The following is a 21466-nucleotide window of genomic DNA, read 5'->3' as shown; positions in this document are numbered from 1 at the left end:
AGCCTCAGACTACTGGTTTATTCTGTTCCCTGCTAGGCTTACTGATTTTTTTTAATTAGCAAGCCAGGTGTTTTCAACCAATTCCTTATAAACCTTTATTTTACCACAGTTTGTCAAACTTTTTTTTTCGGGATAGAAACATAAGTTGGTTTACATGTGACATGTGATGGAGATAACACGAGTTGTGTTAAAAAAAAAGTGGGAAGGAGGAAATCAGGGTGGTTGATGACCTGATGTATCAGGTTCCAGGCCGGGGTTAAAGCCATCCGGTAGACAGTTCTCCGGTTCTCTAACTGAGGCAATGCCTTGGCAATACCACCGTGGCTTCATGACTACTAACTGCATGACTGGCACCGTAACCTACTGTTGAAGTGACTCAACTTCAACATCTATGCTATAATTAATTAAGACACCGTTATTTTGAGAAAGCTGTTAAAATTAAGGTGCACTTTTTGGAATTCATGAAATCTATATCCTTAATGCAAATAAAAGTTACTAGTTCTTTGTCAAGATACTTTTTGATGCATTTGGCATCAATACAGCCTTATTCAACTTGTACCATTCATTCTTGAAAGCCTGAATGCTTTGTAGTTATTTAGCTTCTAGTTCTAGAAGGGAGCTTATTAGAGCTGTGTTGCTGTCCTCATACTGTATATCCCATCCTATAATTTTCATTTTAACAGAGAGGAACGTGATAGAAAGTACATAAAAATTGTGATCAAACAATCCATTACAAGATCCTCATTTTCCTCTCAATTCAATATTTTTTGCATACATCACTAATTTCAGGAGTTTAAATTGAATTAAAATGAGTGCAGTCGCAGTGTTTTCGATAGATCTCTCTCTTCAGATCTCTCTCTTCTCTTCTGAACGAGGCCAATACGACTAATTAATACAAAAGGCGGCACCACCATTGTCTAAGAGTGTGGAATAAATGAGCTGTCTCTCCAGTCAGTGAAAAGTGTAATGAAGTGAATAAAATATATGAAAGCGGCCTCTTTTGTTTTGCTACAGATGATGTGTTATTCTCTGAGCCGCAGAAAGGGTCACCTTTCTAAATCATATTAATTATTTACGCTAATTATGCAGACAGAGAGAACCACATCCGCTCATCAGCAGAACCAATGCCACAGAAAGGAGAGAATTAGAAAGAAAAGCACACATGCACACGCACACACACACACACACACACACACACACACACACACACACACACACACACACGGATGTGGCTGTTTCACAATACCGTTACCAACTTAACTGTCAATTTACCTTAATCAGAATAGTACAAATAGGATTTTTTGTGTTTATTTGCTGGTTTGATTTCAAATAATTTGTAACATGGCATGCAATACGACAACTGATCAATATGCTTCAGGTGTTGTTACGTTAAAGAAATGAAAGTATTGTAGTAATTCTGCTCCAGTTGCTGCGGACGGTCTGACCTTTGACCTGTCGATGTGCGCACATAATGCTTAACGTGCAAATTATATTCTCTGGTGAAAATATCTGGAATATCGATTGTATTTATTTTGTCGGGCTTCGTATATTATGGAAAACTATTGTTGTTGTTATTATTATTATGAGCTAAAATTCAAAATAAGAACTATTTTATGGATCCCAGGTGAGAAAGTTGATCATTTAGAATATAAATATATATTATTGCCTTTGTCTTTGTCATTGTTCTTTCTTTCTCTCTAAGGCGTATTAGACATGAGACTACATATTGTTATTATCTTATGTAAAGTGAATACAGCATTGTTTGTTTCTTGTATAAGGCTAACACATTGTATTGTTTGTTTCTTGTATAAGTCAAATACAGTATTGTTCGTTTCTAGGCCAACCCGCAATATGTGTGTTTGTGGTTCTCCATGAATGTCATTGTTCTGCCAAGGACAACAGAGACCATGACCTAGAAAAATAACCTGTTTGTTGCTGTCGACCAAAGACCCTGCCCCTCCGTAACACACCCTCACAAACATACACAAATATACCTAAACACACACTTTTTCTCTTTTATTCCTAGGTCTTTTAGCACTAGCTTTTTGTCCTAGAAAAAACCTTGTTAGCTAAAATGCTACAATTTCTCTGCTACAGAAATTTCACTATTTGTTTAAGAGGCTGATTAAGCTCATTTAGAGAAACTCTGTGTACAATTATTTTTGCTTGGAATGGTTTGGGTTGTAAATGGATGTACATTTATGATTAATGTTGGCGAGATGTGTATTCTTGTTGCCGGAAGGCTTTCCTCTGAATTTGTGACCTTTCCACAACATCATCTTGAATATTTGATGTAAACAATAAATTACTAATTTGAAGGATACAAACAAATATTCCTGAATGTAAACTAAAGCATAAAATTGTAATGAAAATATTCCATTGCTGGCCAGGGGCTGTTGGGGGAGGTCCGTGCATGATAACTCAGTTGAAGATCTGCATGTAGTCCAAGGAGACTAGGAAGTAAAAGACTGATTCACCGTACAGCGTTCAACCTTGTAGTGTGTAGTCCAAGGAGCTGGTAGACTGATCCTTGTGATGCGTTCATACCAGTAGTCCAAGGAGACCAGGAGCTTGGAGACTGATCCTTGTGATGCGTTCATACCAGTAGTCCAAGGAGAAGAGGGGCTGGTAGAATGATCCTTGTGATGCGTTCATACCAATAGTCCAAGGAGACCAGGAGCTGGGAGACTGTTCCTTGTGATGCACTGATCATTGTAGTTCAAAGCCTGTCAAATGTCCTTGTTAAAGGACTAGAGTTTTCAACCTCTAGTTGTTATTATCAGGGGTAATTGCTCAATGGAAAGTGTAGTATACTATGCATGCAAATCAGTTATTAAATTGCTTTTACTGTTATTTAGGGCTGAAAAGTGCATTGACATTTTGTATGCATTATCGGAGCCGACATTTTAAAATGCAAGGCAACTACTATTGGTAAGTTGAAAATAATAATCATAATTGAGATTAAACACTTCATCAGGTGCCCTGGCCAAGACAGGCAGCAGTAGCCTACAGTCACACATAGCATACACACAAAACATAAGAAAACTAAAATAACTAAAACAGTCCACGGGGAGGGGGGGATGTCAATATCGCAAGACATTTGGGGAGGCTCAAGGAGCAGAGTAATATTAAGTTTGAGCAACAAAGTGTAAAGACAGTTTGTGCGTAGTCTTGTGGTGGACTCTATAGACATAATTCACCATAATGTGTTAGTGACATGTTTTTCGTTGTGTTATAGGGACACTGTCTCTTTAAGATCACGTCACTTGTGTGATGATATGCCGATCGGCTCAATGTTTGAATTAAACGACATTAAGACAAACTGAACGACCTGCCGTTGCTTGTCGAGGTGAGAAATTGTCTCTTCCCTTATTTTATCACAATTTCTACAGTCTGCAGACAGAACGTCTTACCTCGGAGAGTTTGTCGACGGTGGAGCCGTTATGTTTAAAAACATAACGTCTTACCTGGGTGAGTGTCACTGCGGTGTGTGCGTCTGCGTGTGTGTTCTTACCTGCGCGTCTGTTGATGGCGGAGCCATTATGTTTAAAAACTTAACATGCCCTAGTTTAACGGTCTGAAACGCAAGTGCGAAGCGCCAAGCGCAAGTAGCTTTGTGGACGGTTCTATGGTGATGTTGCTATTTTACCGGCGCATAAATGGCTCTTGCGCCCGGCGCAAATCTAAAAAGGGTTGGTCTGAAATAACCTAATTACCCATAGGTGTGGTTTGGGCGTAACGTGCAATAAACCAATGAGAGTGCCATCTCCCATCCCCTTTAAGAGCCATGAGCGCATTTGAATCTGACGAGTTGATATTTTGACAGCGCGTTTGCAGTCTCTGATGAGACAGATGCATTCATTTCAAACTTCAAGTGGCTCAGTTTATGGCCAAATAATATGGGCTAATTCACACCTAACTCCCTATTCATGTTCCTAATAGGCATGTGTCCCCCGTTAATATACATTACCATGGACTGTATTATGCGTCACGTGTTTAGTTTGCGTGTGTTTAACCAGATGGACGCACACACGGCGGAGCCGTTATGCTTAAAAACATTACGCTTTACCTGGGCGAGTGTCTATGCGTGTGCGCGTGTGTTCTTACCTGCGAGTGTGTCGATGGCAGAGCCGTTATGTTTAGAAACATAACATCTTACATGGACGAGTGTGTCGCTGCCTTGTCTTGACGTGCGGTGTGCGCACGTGCGTGTGTGTGAGCACGTGTGTGTGCGTTTCCGTGTATGTTCGTGCGCATGTGCTGTGTGCGTGTGTGAGCGGCAGGCTGCTTGGCACATGCGCACCTGAGTAACTTGAGTAACTGGTGTGAACGGCCTGCTATTATAGTAGTAGGATTCGTCTCAATCATTCTCAATGTTAAGTTTGTGGTGCTTTGCTGCACGTCCTCCCCTTTATCTCCCATACCTTAATAACTATCTTACTCTATAATAAAGCATAAAAATTAAAAATCATAGTGGAATCACTCAGTATTAAAGTATCAGTTAATGCCGCACCCAGAGTGTGTATCTTTCTGAAGAGATGCAGGTTAATTCCACTGTAGAATCCCAAATATAATTACAAATATAAATTAGATGTTAAGTCATTAGCAATTAACAGATAATTCGATCAAAGTCATTCCTAGCTGTGTAGCGCCCCATGCTTGTTTTCTATTCAAGCATGCAGTTCTTACCCTAGTTACAACGCTGAAGGTAATTATGGATTTGATGATGAGGGCCTCCTCGTCTACAGATATAGAACCTGTTCTCGTTAAGAGTGTCTAAAATGGCAGCTAGCCATTCATCCAGCATGAGCCGTTAGGCACGGTGCGTCCTTGGCGGCCTTCAGAGGGTACGCTATGAAATATAGAGGCCCTGTGGGCTGCTGTTACTTAAGTAAATGTAGGCGTGGGCGCAGGTCACACAGTGGCGGTAACAGGGAAAATAGAGTAGGGGACTGGGGAGTCTGCTGATGGTACAGAGCAAGAGAAGACCCGTCAGGGTATGAAACAAAATAAGAAAGAGAAGAGCCAACCTTCTACGTATACACATACAGAGCAACGTAGGTTGTGGCGGGTCATTTGTCCATTGCATGTCACGGTACGAAAATGTCAGGCAGGAAATACTTCTCTTTGAGTGTAGCTCTACAGAGAGAAACTTCCAGAACAAATCTTTCTATTATTTTTATTTCTGGTAAATGTCTTTGTGTGGATCTGTAATCGAGGCAGAAATGTCACATTGCTATACACCACCGAGATTGAGGCCGCTAACTGCTCCATTGATTTTCTGGAAGTCTCCGTCCACGGCGACAGCCATCTGATAAACGGTGGCTTTGGACAATCTGTGGCCTAGAACATGAAGGGACTATACAGACCTAGCACGCCCACAGAGCTTCAGATACATTTGTTTTGTGAAATGTTATTTAGGATTCACTGCTCTTACATCAATGAAAACTATTATTGTATTGTCTGTTTTATGAGTTGGTGATGTACGAGTAGTCGATCCTGGTGGTCTTGAAATCTAATTAATAATGCTCATTCTTTCTTCTCCCAGCGCTAGAAAGAAACTCTAGTGATGTATTAAAGTGACAAAGTGTTCCTGGGCAGAGGGACCTCTGAAGCTAACTGAGCTCTGTGCTGAAATGAGAGATTGATGATCGATGGCGTCACTAACCCACAAAGCCAAGACTTTTTACCATTCAATGGGAAGAACTGCAAATCCACTGTTTCAAGTACTTAACAGGAATTACAGGAATTGTGAACATAGTTTGATATTACCATATTAATTAAAATTGTATTGTGTAAGATTGAGCCCCTCCTGATTAGTATGCAAGAGACTTTCCGAATTATATAATCCTTACTAATAATAATAATAATATATTTAATTTGTAGAGCACTTTACATTCAGAAATCTCAAAGTGCTACAGAGTTTGTTAAATCATATAATACCTAAACAGTAAAAGGGAAATTAGCAAAAGGCTTTTTAAAAAAGATAAGTCTTAAGTTTTTTTTAAAAAAACAGCTGTAGTCTGTGGGGCCTTCAGGTGGTCAGGGACGGCGTTCCATAGTCTTCCATAGACTATGGCTACTAACAATGCCCAAAACGGTTGTGCAAGTGTGTGAGGCGTGTAGCGTAGCTTGGCTGGCTGGCATGAGGGGTTCTAGTAGTCAGTAGCACGATTCTTATTGAAAAAAAAAATTACAATCGAATATATCACTTATAGGTTGTGATTTTATTGCTAACATTGTTGAAATCACTATCAGCTTTGGCGACAGATATGTCCAGGTTATTTGAAACTACGAGCGAGTCTCACATTTACACATTGCATCTTTAATACACTTTACAATTAGGTTATCCATTAATATTGCAATATTTAACATTTCAACTTACTCGTAGCAGTACAGAACCTCCCTCTCTGTTTAGAAGAACGTCCTAAGGCATGTCTCAAGGATGTTCAAGGGCATGTCTCGTCTTACAATCGACACCCCCTAAACCCCTTCCACTGACGCCGCCCACAGCCGAGCTACGCTGAGTCAGTGAGCTCCCGTCACACGGTTGCATAGCTAGTCCCTCCGCTAAGTTGGAGGGGCTCAATCTTAAACATTGCAACAAAAAAAGTATGTCTGTTTGGAAGATTAAAAGTCAATTGCTGTGTTAGGTTGGCTCTAATGTATTGGGCGAGTTTTATTCCTGTGCATTTTAAATAAATAAGAATAAGATGAGTTTAGAACTCCATTCTTCCCTGAGGAAACATTCAACAACTCTCTCTTGACCTTCAATGTCTGAGATAGAAATACATTTTGTCTTGAAGCCCTCATAGCATCTTGTGAGCTCAAACAGTAGACAGGGTTATACTTCATGTCAACGACAAGCCTTAGGAGAACGACAAAGTTAACTTTGTCAAGTACACAAACTCAAAGTAAGAGATATGTAAGCTCAGAATGTAAATGGCAATACGATTGATTATATATGCCACGATTTCAAAATTTCATATACGTAATTTACAATCGATTATATCAAAGACTGATATGGGTATATATAAGTGGATATACCGTACATATTTCTTATGCATGTTTTATTTGTATTTATAGATCGACCGATCAACCTCCATCGTGCTCTAGTTAACGTACCCATCCTCTATAAATCTATTGATCCCATCGAGAATTTTAGATAACTGCTATCGTTTTAAAACAGCTCTTTGTAAACTTTTGTTCTAAAAGGTAAAAAAAAAATTAAAATCAGCATACTAATCTTTTAATTTAGATTTATATGCCCTTCTCTCTGTACTCTCTCCAGTTATATTTTAGATTGTGCAGTAAAGTAAAAGTCAGATTTAATGCTTTGATTGCTGCTCACGCGTAAGTGTCTGCTAAATGACTACACGTCAATTCCATTGATTATAATTCATATTATTATGCATTTCCCCCCAGAGTTTTTCCTGGAGCTTCTGAACAACACGGAGCGGTCGTTCAGCACCATGTTCCAGCGCACCTATGGCTTGTTCTACCGGAAGAACTCAGAGGTGTTCCAAGAGCTCTTCAGGGAGCTCAAACGCTACTACACGGGAGGCAACGTCAACATGGACGAGATGTTCAACGACTTCTGGGCACGGCTTCTGGAGCGCATGTTCCAGATGCTGCACTCCCAGTACCGCTTCAGTGAGGACTACCTGGAGTGTCTGAACAAGTACAGTGAGCAGCTCCGGCCCTTTGGGGACACGCCCATGAAGCTGAAGCCCCGCGTCACCAAGGCCCTCATCGCTGCGCGGACCTTCGTCCAGGGCCTCATGGTGGGCCGTGAGGTGGCCAGCCGGGTGACCAAGGTAATGATCTTCTTTTCAGACCGTGTCCTATGTTCTAGCATTTGTCTAGTTTTGATTGCATAAGAGGGAGTTGTAGGCTGTTGAAACTGGAGGGGCTTGCTGGGAGCTCCGCAAAGACAAGCGCTGCTTCGTCATTTTCATTAACCGATCACAAAGCGGATGCCTCATGGTCTCATGGTGTTTGATCGTCACTACATGTTGATGTGATTCAGGGGACACCTTTGATCCAATTGTCAAAGTCAAAGTGTTCTGTTATCAGATTTGCATTGTCAAAAATTGTGTACATTCAAATTCATTCATGATGAGGCATGAATTATTTTCCAAGCAGTGATGATAAATGCAAACAAAGGCCTGTAGCAAAGGTTTGATATAATATTAAATATAACACAATACATTTATAATGACGCTTTCGTCCAAAGCGAATTACTATATTGGTGCATTCAGCAGATGAGATATAACCTGAAAACAAGTCGATTTCTTAGAATAATTTAAAATTGAAAGTTAACAGCATTAAGTTACTGCTACTCACCATGGTCAGGTGACACCCGAGATTATCTATATATCCCAATATATTGAGTTAATGTAAATAGGTAATAAGCGCAGAACAAAAAGTGGGACGAGTAGTGCATTTGCCTGGTTTAAGGAAGCGTGACAAGGCAATATGAGTATGAACAGAAATGCGTTTTGGTATAACTGGTTGATAGGATATTTCCAGCACAGAAAAATTCATTGAACATAGTTTATTTTCAGCTGCACAGAAATGGACCTTTTCTAAATGTGGATGGAAAATTATAACGGATGGAAATGTGCTGACTTTCTGGGGTATACTTTGTTGAATAGATAAATAATATGATTGGAAATAAGCTTGATGGGTGAAATAGTCTATTTCATATTCTGTCTCTCTCTGTTAGCGTTCATCTGCATTTCCATCCAAAAAATGCATTAATCTCTTTCTCTCGCTCTTTCTCTGTGTATATTTATACCTAAATAAAAGGTTAAATGTTTCATTCTTTTTTTTGTATGGGCTTGTTTTGAACGCTTGAGGGCCCAGGAAGGATTTGCCTTTGATTGGCAGAACCTGTGCGTGTGTGTGTGTGTGTGTGTGTGTGTGTGTGTGTGTGTGTGTGTGTGTGTGTGTGTGTGTGTGTGTGTGTGTGTGTGTGTGTGTGTGTGTGTGTGTGTGTGTGCGCCTGTGTGTATGTGTGTGTGTGTGTGTTCATGTGAATGTTCATGTGATTGTGCTTCAACACCTGTTGTCTTTGTGTAGGCGTGCACGCATGCATGTGTGCGTTTGTATGTGTACGTGTATGTGTGTATTGGCTTGCATGCATGTGTGTGCATGTGCCGCTGCACGGTGAAAGTGCCCGGGTAGAGGAGGGCGTTTGAAGAGTGTTTTGGAGCGTTAGACCGAAGGCGCTTGGTTCACGGCGAGGTTTCTGTTTACAATACGACTTCTCAGAGTAATCCGCCTACCGTGGGGACTTGAAGATGATTGTCTCTGAATGGATGTTGGAAGTTTCTCTAACCCTTCTGATACTTCTAGTTCCTAGTTTTTTTTGTGGCGATTCATCAGGAATTGTAGATAAGAAATGTTATGGATTAGAAATGTCATTTGAAAAGCTTTTCTGATTTCATATTGAATATGTTGTGTTACACATGAGATTATGGTTTATCCATCATAAACAGTTTGGAAAGGTTTTTTTCACCTCGAATAGCGGGGGAAGATAACACCAGACCCAAATATGTCAAGTTCCGCTCTGAGCTACAGAGAGCAATTTCTACATCAACTGTTTTGTTTTACAACGTACAGCTTTGATGTGTGATCTGAAATATACAAAGTGCCGTTTCCACGTTAACAAAACGAATGGCAGCCCACTCCCTGCTCTCTCCCTCTGCTGAAACCACACAGCAGTATGTCAGCTAGTAAAGTCAACTCAATTTGTATAGCCCTTTCTCACCATCACACTGACAAACAGCTTTACGTGCACACATTTTTCACATTAGAGGACAGCCACTCTAACGCCCCTCACCCTGAACTCTGAAGCCCCGTGGGGAACACCACCCCTGGGCTTGTTATGCAGTATGCTGCCGTACAAATCCTCAAGAGAGATGGCCAGGACAGGACACACATGAACTCATTATAAAATATAAAAAGTGTTGAGATAAGAATAGTCAGAGTTTAAGGTGAAAACCTTTACAAACACACCAAGATTATGCAAGGTCTATTGTAGCACGTTTTTTATCGTGTTATTTAACAAATGTGTATCTTAACTGTTATTCCGTAAGAAGGAAGTTTGATCTTTCACCAGACAATCTTAATTTATAAATAATTAGTGATAAATAATAAGTATGTTGGAATACAAGTTAATAATGGAAATAACCTCAAGAATAATGTCTTGGTATTTAAATGAAATATGAAGTATGAACTCTATGTTTAAAAAATGTCTTTGACAAATTGAAAAGGTTAAACTGAACGTATAAGTAGAGAAATGGCCTGGCATTGCCTATAGACTGCTAGGCTATCCCATTACCTCCTTATAAATGTTTTGTTCATCCAGTGCTGTCGGCTTATGCTCACCGTGAGAGCATACGTTTGAGAGCTTTAATGTTTTAGCATTAGAGGGTAAAAACCCATTGGTGAAAGGAATAGAAATACAGAGAATCTCTTACTATTAGGACTCCTAGAAGTGACCTGAACCCAACATGCTCAGGTATAAAAAAAAAATATATATACTACATTTGAAATATACAATTAGGAATTGTACACAAGAAGGAAATGGATATCATTGTGTATACTTGTATACTTAATTGCGATGCTTGCTTTAAGCACCTTTAAATGTTACTTTGGTCCCAATTACAGCAAAACAGTACAATTTGGGTCCCAGAGAGTGCTTCTGGAGACCTGCATCGTGAAAGCACGCAGATGTGTAGAGAAAGGAGCCCTACGTTCCTTCAGCTCTGTGCCTCTGCAGCAGCGCCCATCACATTATCAGAGTTATCCCGTTGTCTTTTGCCATCTCATTCGGTGGCCCCAGGGCTCGCTAGCGTCACGGCCCTCTCTTCTTCTTCTTCTTCTTCTTCTGACGGATTGTTAAATGAGCCGTCTCAGCCGTGCGTGCCCAGGGCTTTTAAGCGATGGCCACTGTAGAACCAAGCCCCGAGCGACACCTGCTCATCAATGATGAGGCGATGGCAGGACACCTCTGCGCTTGAAGCAGGGCTGACAGGCCAGAGGGGAGAGGGTCGAGGGGGAGGCTGGAGGGGTGTTCGACGGTACGGACCCCCTCCACGTCTGTATCCACCCTCCTCTGGCCCTTGACTTGCTGCACACTCCTCTTCCGAAGAAGAGAACTGCAGTCTCACTGTAAGCTACCAATAAACACGTTTTACTGTAACAATTTCCTAAATATTTCACTCTGGGTGAAATACTTCTTATCCCCCTTATAGACCAGGCACGAAAGCGTTGCAGCGCTTAGCCTTGCATCGAGCCGTAAGGATACACTCTCTCTCTAACCAATGAGAGGTGTTACGCTGAGTCTGTCTAATGTGCAGCAGACCGTGCATCTAGATAGTTATTTCTAAGTGATGGACAGCCAAAATCCACAATTGACTCCTAATAATATTTTGAAGTGTTATCAAGGTCTATAGATTTCCTTCAATTCCTCCAAGCTGATTAAATTATGTACTCAATTGTGCATTACCCTGGATACGTAGCCATGCGGGGGACCAATGCCGTGCATTCACATTACAGCAGCATTCTAATCGAATGAAGTATTTCAGACTTAGGAGGAAGTACAAACTACGAAAAGACGTGAGGGGGCGACCAAACCAAAGTCCTCAGTATTTTCAAGACTAAGCTATTAGCTGACTTTGTGATGTATAGTTAATGCTTCTTGGCATTTTCCTGACAATATCTTTGCTAGGTGTGTCGTAGATTCACCCCTCTGTTTAATGTGGTGTTTAATGGTTTTTATGTTAATAGATCCCTTGTCCATTACTTCCGTCAAGATAGTGCATGGATTTCTACATGCTTGGTGTGTTTAATTTTGCTAAATGAATTAGGTGAACACATCTTGAACCTCTGTTGAACTAGATATGTTTTCTAACTTTTCAAAGTTCAAAGAATAAACAAAAATATATAACTACTTAGCTAAGAAGCAGGAGAGAGTGTCCTTCTGTGTCTACACTTTTCTGGCCTTATCTTAGTTTGCCCAGTCATCCTTTAAACAACTCCTTAGCTGCCAAATAACCCACTTGTAAATATGTCTTTTAATTCCGGAAGTCCTATTTAATATAATCCCTTTGCGGCTGGTTAGGACAGCAGAAGGCAGTGACCAGAGGAGCAGAACATAATTATTATTCAGAGACCGCCTCATACGAAGCGACATCCATAGAAAAGGATGGATCTCTGGCCATGAAATGGGATTGAGTCCTGACTGAGGTAGGCCGGTTCTCTGCTGGATGGTTTGGGATTAAGCGCACAATCTCTCTGGATTACAGTTGGTGACGACCATGAAGCGAGTTTCTATCCCAAAGGCACTTTAGAACAAGCTCCCCACAACGCATAAGACCTGCTCAGCCAATACTGCTGGGATTTCAGCTTTTGAGTGGGTTTAAAGTCCGGCATTTAAAGCACTTATCACTCATTGCATAAAAGGCTGTCCTGACGCACGCATATCCATCCATTTAGTGGATAAAACGGGGGGACAAGTAGAATTAATGCAGCCGGTGATTTGATAGATATTAGATTTTATTTCTCTTCCCTGCCGGAAAGCTTATTCTGTCACGTTGATCTCATTACACACACATTGCTTACCGCACGTTGTCAGGTAGTTAACATGAATGTCCCGGGCATGCTTTAATCCCCACTAAACATTTACCAGACGAAGGCGCTGTCGCCCGGCCCCAAAGCTAACGTGACACCTGAGAGGCATCTGAGTTCCCGTGTGTCTCAGGTTTCCCTGCATATTTGTGCTTCTCTCGCCACCGCCAGTCCTCCAAACCCTGTTCCCTGTTCGTGAGGCCAACGCTGTGACTGGGAACACGGTCGTTATCTCTCACCACATAGGAGCGATCAGAAATAAGGAGATAGGAGAGATCGGAGATAAGAGAGCGCAGCCGAGAGGCTGGCTTCTAATGTCAGAACAGCAATAATGTGGTGGAGAGGGATGGAGAGATTGAAGAAAAATTCGAAGTATGAGTTAAAAAAACACATTAAAATATAGCTTGAAATAAGAATTAGAATATCAAGGATCGGGTGTCTACAAATATACCAAAAAACTAACTATCTATAGGATCTTCTCTACGATTTTATGCATCAATAAGGTTTACTACACTATGCTATGCAATGCAATTTCTATACTGCTATGCTATACTAAACCAGTATAGTATCATTTCTATCTCTGTTATAGGCTATAATTTGCTAGGCAGAGCATGAGACTGTTCTGAAAATAGTACAACAATACAAACTGGTATGTATTAAGTTGACCTGTACTTTCCCTTATCACGCATCTGTGTGATTTTACTATGATGCTGATTTAACAGACCTTTTTTGAGGCGTGTTTAATAAACAGAGACAAACTACAATTAATATTAAACAGAGACAAACTACAACCAACTCTGTTGGTATTTGTCGGCTCTTGGGTCACGTTGTATTGAAGCTCACTCAAATAGATGTTAGACAAACAATAGGATAACCAAGTTATGTCCTCCAGCTCTGGAGTGTTGAGTCTGGTGCTCTTTCTCATGGTCCCTTATGGTCTCTCTATTTGCTCCGTCTTTCTCGCTTTTTTGCTCACTCTGTTCCTCTGTTTTTCTCTGTCTCCCTCTTTGGGAGGAAGGGACCTTTTGGTCTTTATCTTTCCGTCTTTCTTTGTATTTGCGTCTCTCTCTCTCTCCTGTCTGTGTTCCCTGGATGTCTCTTTCTGTCCTCCCACCTCTCCTTTATATCATCCCTCTCTCCTCTGCTTTGTATCTCCTTCTCCTTGTCCCTCCCTTTGCTCATGTATATCCTCCCCTCCCCACTCTCACCTTTCTCTTTCTTCCCCCGAGGCCCCCCTCATTTTACCTCCTCTCCCTCTCTCCCATCCCACCCTCTCTCCCAGCCACCCTCTATCCATCTCCCTCCCTCTCCCTGGCCCCCCCCGGCCCCCCAGTCTGCCAGCGACGGGCCCCTGCCCCCCCAGCTCCGAGCAGGCAGATGGTGCCTGGTTCACCGAGCGCTGGCACGTCATGGGGAAATGTGTCGCGGAAAAGATGTCCTTTTTAATTAAAAGATTTAGATCTGTGCTGAATACGGCAAAGAGCAGGCGGCGGCTCTCCGTCTGAGCCACCGCCGTATTAAAGGCTATTAATAAAGTCCTGTGATCTCCCCAAACCTGTTGGCCAGGGCTCCGTGAAACACCTGGACTCATGTGGGTACTGACACCGCTGGTCAAGGAACAGGCCGGAGGTGATCTTTGAAGTTAATATTCAACCTTATTAAATTAGAAAATATATATATCCCGCCCCGGGAAAAAAATCGAGGGAATACATGCAACGACATTTTCCCTTTCATTTAGATTATTTTATATGTTCTTTTTTATTTAATGCCACATAAGAAAATGTGAGATAGATAATTAATTTTGGTTTTAATCTCAACCAGCTCTGATGTGGAAAGGAATACTCCTTGCAGAAGTTACATTCCCATTGTTGACTATACTTTTATGCATCATAACGATGGTACAGCTCAACGATGCGCATTCTACTAGCACTAGATATTAAGTTGGATCATAAGATGTACTTTGACTCCAGGCCCCCAAGTCCAGCTAGACACTGCGGTCTGCTCCACAGTTTGATCTGGGACGCCATTGAGACAGCCCAGATAGCCCAGACAGATGGCTAGCTCCAACCTGCATGTAGCTAGCGTCATAGCCACCAGAGAAGAAGAAGAAAAAGTGAGTGAACACCCAGGCACTCTGTCCATCACAGTCCTCCATCTCGGCTTTTAACGTGTTCTCTCCTGTCTTGGTGAGGTGAAAGAGGCGGTTGCCGCGGTGATTAACATGGCACATGTCAGGCTGAATCAGCAGAGCGCCACATGCCTTTGAGTTGACAGCTGGGGGGGGGGAGGGTCCCAGGGGGTCTGGATGCTACCCCAGATAAGTCTGTGTGTGTGTGTGTGTGTGTGTGTGTGTGTGTGTGTGTGTGTGTGTGTGTGTGTGTGTGTGTGTGTGTGTGTGTGTGTGTGTGTGTCACACACACACACACACACACACACACACACACACAGGGGCAGGCATTTGGTGTGCGGTAACCTATAGATATTTGGTTGTGTATTTATGGATGTAACTAGTTGTCATGTACGGTACAACTTGATACTTACAGGCTGTCTCAGAGTTTATAACCACAAGCTGGCGCACGATGTGCAGATATTCCCAGGGACGCTGATATTACGGGCAGATGTTGAAAGGATGTGTGAGGAAGCAGACGACGAAAGTGAAAGAAGCTGACAGCATCCATCTTGGGGCCGGCATGTGTTGCGTGTTGCACTCCGGTTCTCCTGGGGAAATCTCCCGAGACGGGGTTCAAAAGTTTATGTTGAATGCCATGGAAAGGATATTATTTTGGCACTGATTCTGTTTTTAACTCCTGAATCACCATTAAGACGTTTTTTTATCTTTGCAAAACCAGACGAGACAAGATTGTCAGGTCGTGTGCAGCTAAAAGTAAACGACTAAATGAGTAAAAAACAAGCCAGAACAAAATCAATAAAAATGAAGAATAAATAAAAGATGTCTCTTGTGTCCCACAGCTGAATCATTCTCCTTCTGTTTCTCCTCTCCATCGACACTTCTCGTGACAACAACTCTGCTAACAAAGCATCCTTTTATTTGTTTAGCTTCTTTCGAATTGCTATGTTTTTTCAGTTTTGTGTTTCAATCAGGGATGTGTCTCGGTGCGTGTGTGTGTGTGTGCGTGTGCGTGTGCGTGTGTGTGTGTGTGTGCGTGCGTGCGTGCGTGCGTGCGTGTGTGCGTGTGTGTGGGGGGGTTATCTCTACGCCAGATGGTCGTCTAACATGCACCACCATGGCTCACTCATCGCACCATTTATACTAATGGAGGCAGGAATTGAGTGGGGAGGCTGGGGCCGCTGCGCACTCTCACGCTCTCCCCCAATCGTCACGCGGCAGCAGCGCATCCTGTCTCTCTAATTATGACGGAGCCGCGGAGAGGCAACTTTTTGGCTGCCTTCTCTGGGTCCCAGCGGCGACGCTCGTGTTTGGCCTTGTGGCTCACGCGGCGTCACTATCCTTCATGGCTTCATTACTTGGTGGCACAAAGCAATTTCCACGGCCGCGCTCCTTTGCTGTCGCCGCCCCTACGGGGAGCCCCCCCGGCCATCGCCACCGTATGTCGGCTGCCAGTGCCGGAGAAAGACGGGCTGATTGTTTTGTAAGCCCCTGTACAGTTAGGACAACTCTTTGTGCTGCCATCACTTCTGTTTTCTAGCGATTGCTCTCCGGAGGACCGCTGTTGATCTACTTGTTTTAGCTTTATTTACCCAGCGTGGAGTGTGTTGTTTTTAACATGATAAGTACTCTGTTATCTAATGCACACAGTGTTTCAGGACCTGAGGCGGGACCCTCATTTATACACAGTGATGAATGAATATCACAGAAGATTGCTCTTTTATGGGTGAATTGTTCATTTTGGTTTCATCCATTTAACCATTACATGCTATCGAGCAGTGTCCTTACATATCTTGCAGTGAACTTCTCACACTGGTTAGTACCTTAACATGCTAAAGAACATGTATCTACCCCAGGGCAAAACATAGGAAAACTGTGGGTGTTTGATTTGGTGACTCTAAAAAGGTCCCTGCATTCATGTTCTAAAAGGCTAATCATTTGGTGTATTTTGATTATTATCACACTGTACAGTGACACACCCACACACACGTACACAGATCAAGAGGAAGAGTAAACCCACCAATACACACAGCATGGTGTCATAACAGGCCTAAAACGTCTGGTAAGTAGATTAGTGTTAATCTCTCCCTGATGTGTCGTCCCTCTCTCTCAGCGCTGCTCTCACCCAGCTCAGCATCCCTGCAGCCTCTTCCCTGTAACTAACGACCAGTTCACCAGATTACCAGATTATACCCCAGCTAGGCCCCTACTGCTGCAAACCACAACTCCCACCATACATAATCCCACTAAATGACATCCTTTTCTTTTTTCATTTGATGTTTTTTGTAATCCGTCATCAGTTGTACGGTTGACTGTTCATTGGTCATTTAGCGGCGGCTCCCAGTGAATCCAGAGACATGAAGGAGCAGCTAGGGGCTAGGGTATGTTGTTTTAGGACGCCAACAGCAAAGTCTGAGAGACAGAAGCCAGGACCATTTGGCTGGGAGCCAAACACCCGGACCACTAAACAATCCTACCCCTTATTATCGTCAAATAGTTTAAAGAAGACAAACTACTCTGACATTCCTGATGTTCTTCATCACGAGTTTAAAGAAAATGTGATGATATGCAAATATAAACCAGAGATGCCTAGGGGTAGTGCTTGACTGTGTCGCAGGTAGAGTTAGTGTTATTGAGGTGTTTGTTCCATATTGTTTGTACCATATTGTTTGTAACATATTGTTTGTACAATACTGTTTGGACCATATTGTTTGTGTTTTAATTCCTCTCATTAACACATGATCCAAATATATATATTTTTCTCTAAATAGCTTGAGGCACTGAATAGTAAAGACTAGTCTGTAAAATAAATTAAGTAGCACATTCTTAAATTCTGCTATCTAGCTATCCGTCTGTCTGTCATTATCTGTCTCTATGTTTGTTTGTCTATATACGTCTGTCTTAATACTGTCTGTTCCCGCGTGTTTCATTTGATAAAAACATTTCACAGTTAATCTACCAGGATTCTTCTTATTATGTATCCATCTTTTTTGTATATTTCGAATGTTGTCTGTAAACTGGCATGCAATTACCCCTGATTCAACCCACCAGACCCATGTCAGCCTGGTGAAACGGGATTCCGTTTCCGCGAGGCGTGCGTAGCTGTTTAGTGTTTCTGTGTTTTTTACACGTTGTGTGTCATCGCGTCAAAAAGTCCCTGATTAGCATATGGCGCTGGATTGCGTGTCAGACATGGCGTCTTGGTAATTCAAAGGGCTTGCTGAAACATCCTAGACAAGTGGGAACCAGTTCCATCGTCCCGGCGTGCGGCGCGTAGCGCGCGGCACCACAGCAGCTCCGGCGGGCCCGGCCCAGCAGGCACGGCGGCTCTGGCTGGCAGCTTGCAAATGTCAATGACGCCTTGTATGATCGCTGTGTCCCTGTTGTCTGCAGAAACCACCAGAAGGGCCTTTCATCTACACACACACACACACACACACACACATACACACACACGCACACGCACACACACAGACACAAACACATGCACACAGACACATACCCAAACACGCACGCACACACACACAGACACACACACACACACACACACACACACACACACATGTTTAAACACATACACAGAGTCACACAAACACATGCTTAAATACACATGACCACACACACATGCCTAAACACACACACACACACACACACACACACACACACACACACACACACACACACACACACACACACACACACACACACACACACACACATAAATGCTTAAACAAACAGAAACACACACACACACACACAGCTTAAACACTCACACACAAATGCTTAAACTCACAAACACACACAGAACACACATGTTTAAACACATACACACAGTCACACAAACACATGCTTAAATACACATGACCACACACACATGCCTAAACACACACACACACACACACATAAATGCTTAAACACACAGACACGCACAGACACACAGACACACACACACACACATAAAAACACACACCTATCACACAGACACACACATGCTTATACGCACACAGATACATCCACACATGCTTCAATACACAAACACTCCCACGCACAAAACACACACACACCAAGCGCCAAACACAAAAAGACAAGGCTGTCTGTCGATCTATCTCCATCCATCACAAATAACCATAGACATACACACACACACACACACACACACACACACATACAAATTGAGATAAACATACAAAAGCATGCATAGAGCGAAACACACACAGGCCTGGTCACATACAAAAACACATTTAGACCATGCACAAACACCAACAAAGACAGGCTGGGGTCTAAGTGGCCGGATCTGAATTGATGCGGAACCATGCGTCTGACAAACAAATGACCCGCTTCAGGCATCAGTCAGCACTGGGTGCTCAGAGGGGGTATGAGAGGCCTGTCACTTGTACTCAGTGCACTACAGTGACGCTGCACAACACCTTCCGCTACAGCCCGCCACAGCCCGCCACGTCTGCCTTGATCCCCACCAGCACGCGTCCACATCCCTCCGCCGCAGCCTCTCCCGACCGCAGCCTTAATCAGGCATGCAGACGTAGAATCTTAGCACGCTCGGCTGTGTCCTCCGTCGACACGTTAGACACGCGGTGACGAGTCCCGTGACGCAGGCATGTTCCCCTGTGTTAACATGATTGAATCTCCGTAACCACAGCTTGTCAACCCTGAGACTCTCCATCGCTGTGATGTTTAGTATGGTATGTTGGTAAAACCTCAGGGAAACTACTTTGAAAAAGTTTACCTCCTTCAAAGGACTTTTTTTTTGTCCTTCAAGTTGTTCCTGAAAACTGCAGTAGTATCGCCTCTCCATTGCTTACACTCTCTCCATTTATCTGTTAACCTGGTTCAAATAATGTACTTAGTCACTGGCATCAGAAGCTTTGCAAAGTATAAACTTAAGTCTCGTGTTAACATAGTTTGATTAAGTTATTGTTATTGGCATATAATCTCTATCTGTCTATTCATCCATATATCTCGGCTATATAGCTTGTGCCCTATCTATTGAACACTCTATACAAGGTAATTACCTCAATTTAAGTGGTTTTCAATAAGAAGTCGCTTATCTATTGGCTAGCTATTGGAGGCTTTGCTTGTGCTGTACAGCGTTAGCTGTCGTGTGTCACGTGTTATCTGTCTCTACAGTGGAGAGATCAGACCGGCCATCTGGTAAAACATCACAGCATTGCAACATCACCTCTCTTCAGCCTGACCTGGAAGAGGACGTGTGCGAAGCGTTGTGTGTGATTGGATCCTAGAATGTGTGATGTTCCAGTCTGCGATCCAGTCTGCAGTCAAAACAAATCAGTATGAATCACAAGAATTCAGTTCATTGATGAATCCCATTTAAAACACAACAAGGGTTGACCAAATTGCTGAAAGCTTGGTTTAAATTAAAACAGCAATTTGCACAGCATGAAATATGACTGACAGACAATGAACACAGTGAAAAGTAGGGGGCTTGGCAGTCAGAGACCAATGAAGAAGTGAATTATCCCATTAGCCCACTCTGTGAGGGCTGTGTGAACAAATTGCAGCTGTTACTTCACCGACAGTTATCTATAAATAATACAAAAATAATCGACTCACCTCTCTAACCTTGTGTCCTGAATTCTAGACCTAATCTGTATTTTGTCCAGTTGTTGCTATGTTTTTTGATGATGTGAAGTTTTGATATATTTGTTTTATTGTTATTACTAGGAAGTCGCTTTGGATAAGAGCATCTGCTAAGATAAAGATCATAAAATACCTTATTAATCACAGACGGGAAATGTGGACACATTCAAGTTTTTCTGTTTAATGTACTTACTCAAATGCATTCAAATTCTCTTTTATTTGGAGCTGTTCAATCGTAATAGCAACAATTTTCCCTCCGGGATCAATAAATAATTATTAAAAAATCCTTATTGTTCCTCCCCAGGTGAACCTGCCTCCGGCGTGCAGCAGAGCGCTGACTAAGATGCTGTTCTGCCCGTACTGCAGCGGGCTGCCGGGGCTGCGGCCCTGCAACAACTACTGCCTCAACGTGATGCGCGGCTGCCTGGCCAACCAGGCCGACCTGGACACAGAGTGGAACCTCTTCCTGGGTAAGACCTAACCCTCAGCCCGACCCCACCACCCAACCGTTGCTTCTCTGCATGGGCCACGCACTGTAGGGGTGGTGGTTGAAAGTGTGAAAGTGTGAATGCATAGCCTGGTCCTCCTACCAGACTCTTGTACTTCATTTCATTTGCACAGAGAGTGTGGCCTCTCTCCATTGACAGACGTTAACTCACTTGAAGGCGGGTGTCTGTTGGAGTTTAATGCTATTGGATCTGCCCTGTGCCACTCTGGATCTGCCATAACCAATCGCTAACTTTTGACTACAGCTCAAACTAGCGCACAACCTCAACGTCGTTGTTCTCAGCCACCCCCTCTTTTCGCTGATTGGACCTGCAACATTTTTCCTGAGAAAGCCCGCGTATACAGCGCAAACCTAGACGTAGTACTGAAGGGAATGAAAATTGAGCGGAAGTACACAGGCGGGCCAGGCTAGCATACGTATGTGAGTAATTCTATGTGTATGTGTATGTATTTGTCATATATATGATCCGTGTATGTTAAATCACTCCAATGCAGTTTGACTATCTGTGTGAATGTGTGTGTGTTTGTGTGTATTTTTCTCTCTGTGTTTTTTTGTGTACCTTTTTGTGTGTTTGT

At 42.7% G+C, this 21466-nt stretch overlaps 1 protein-coding gene across 4 annotated transcripts in view; it reads left to right on the top strand.

Annotated features, from left to right (window-relative positions):
- The window catches only part of gpc6a (glypican 6a), a 119926-nt gene that overhangs the window by 52917 nt on the left and 45543 nt on the right, over window positions 1-21466 (top strand). For all 4 annotated transcript variants that reach the window (XM_030376291.1, XM_030376288.1, XM_030376287.1 and 1 more), the window contains 2 exons: window positions 7426-7817; window positions 20688-20853. In XM_030376291.1, the coding sequence (XP_030232151.1) occupies window positions 7426-7817; window positions 20688-20853 (558 nt within the window). The remainder of the gene's footprint in view (window positions 1-7425; window positions 7818-20687; window positions 20854-21466) is intronic.

This window comes from Gadus morhua, chromosome 14 (assembly GCF_902167405.1).
Source record: "Gadus morhua chromosome 14, gadMor3.0, whole genome shotgun sequence".
NCBI classification, from domain to species: Eukaryota; Metazoa; Chordata; class Actinopteri; order Gadiformes; family Gadidae; genus Gadus; species Gadus morhua.
This window is presented reverse-complemented; position numbering and strand designations above follow the sequence as displayed.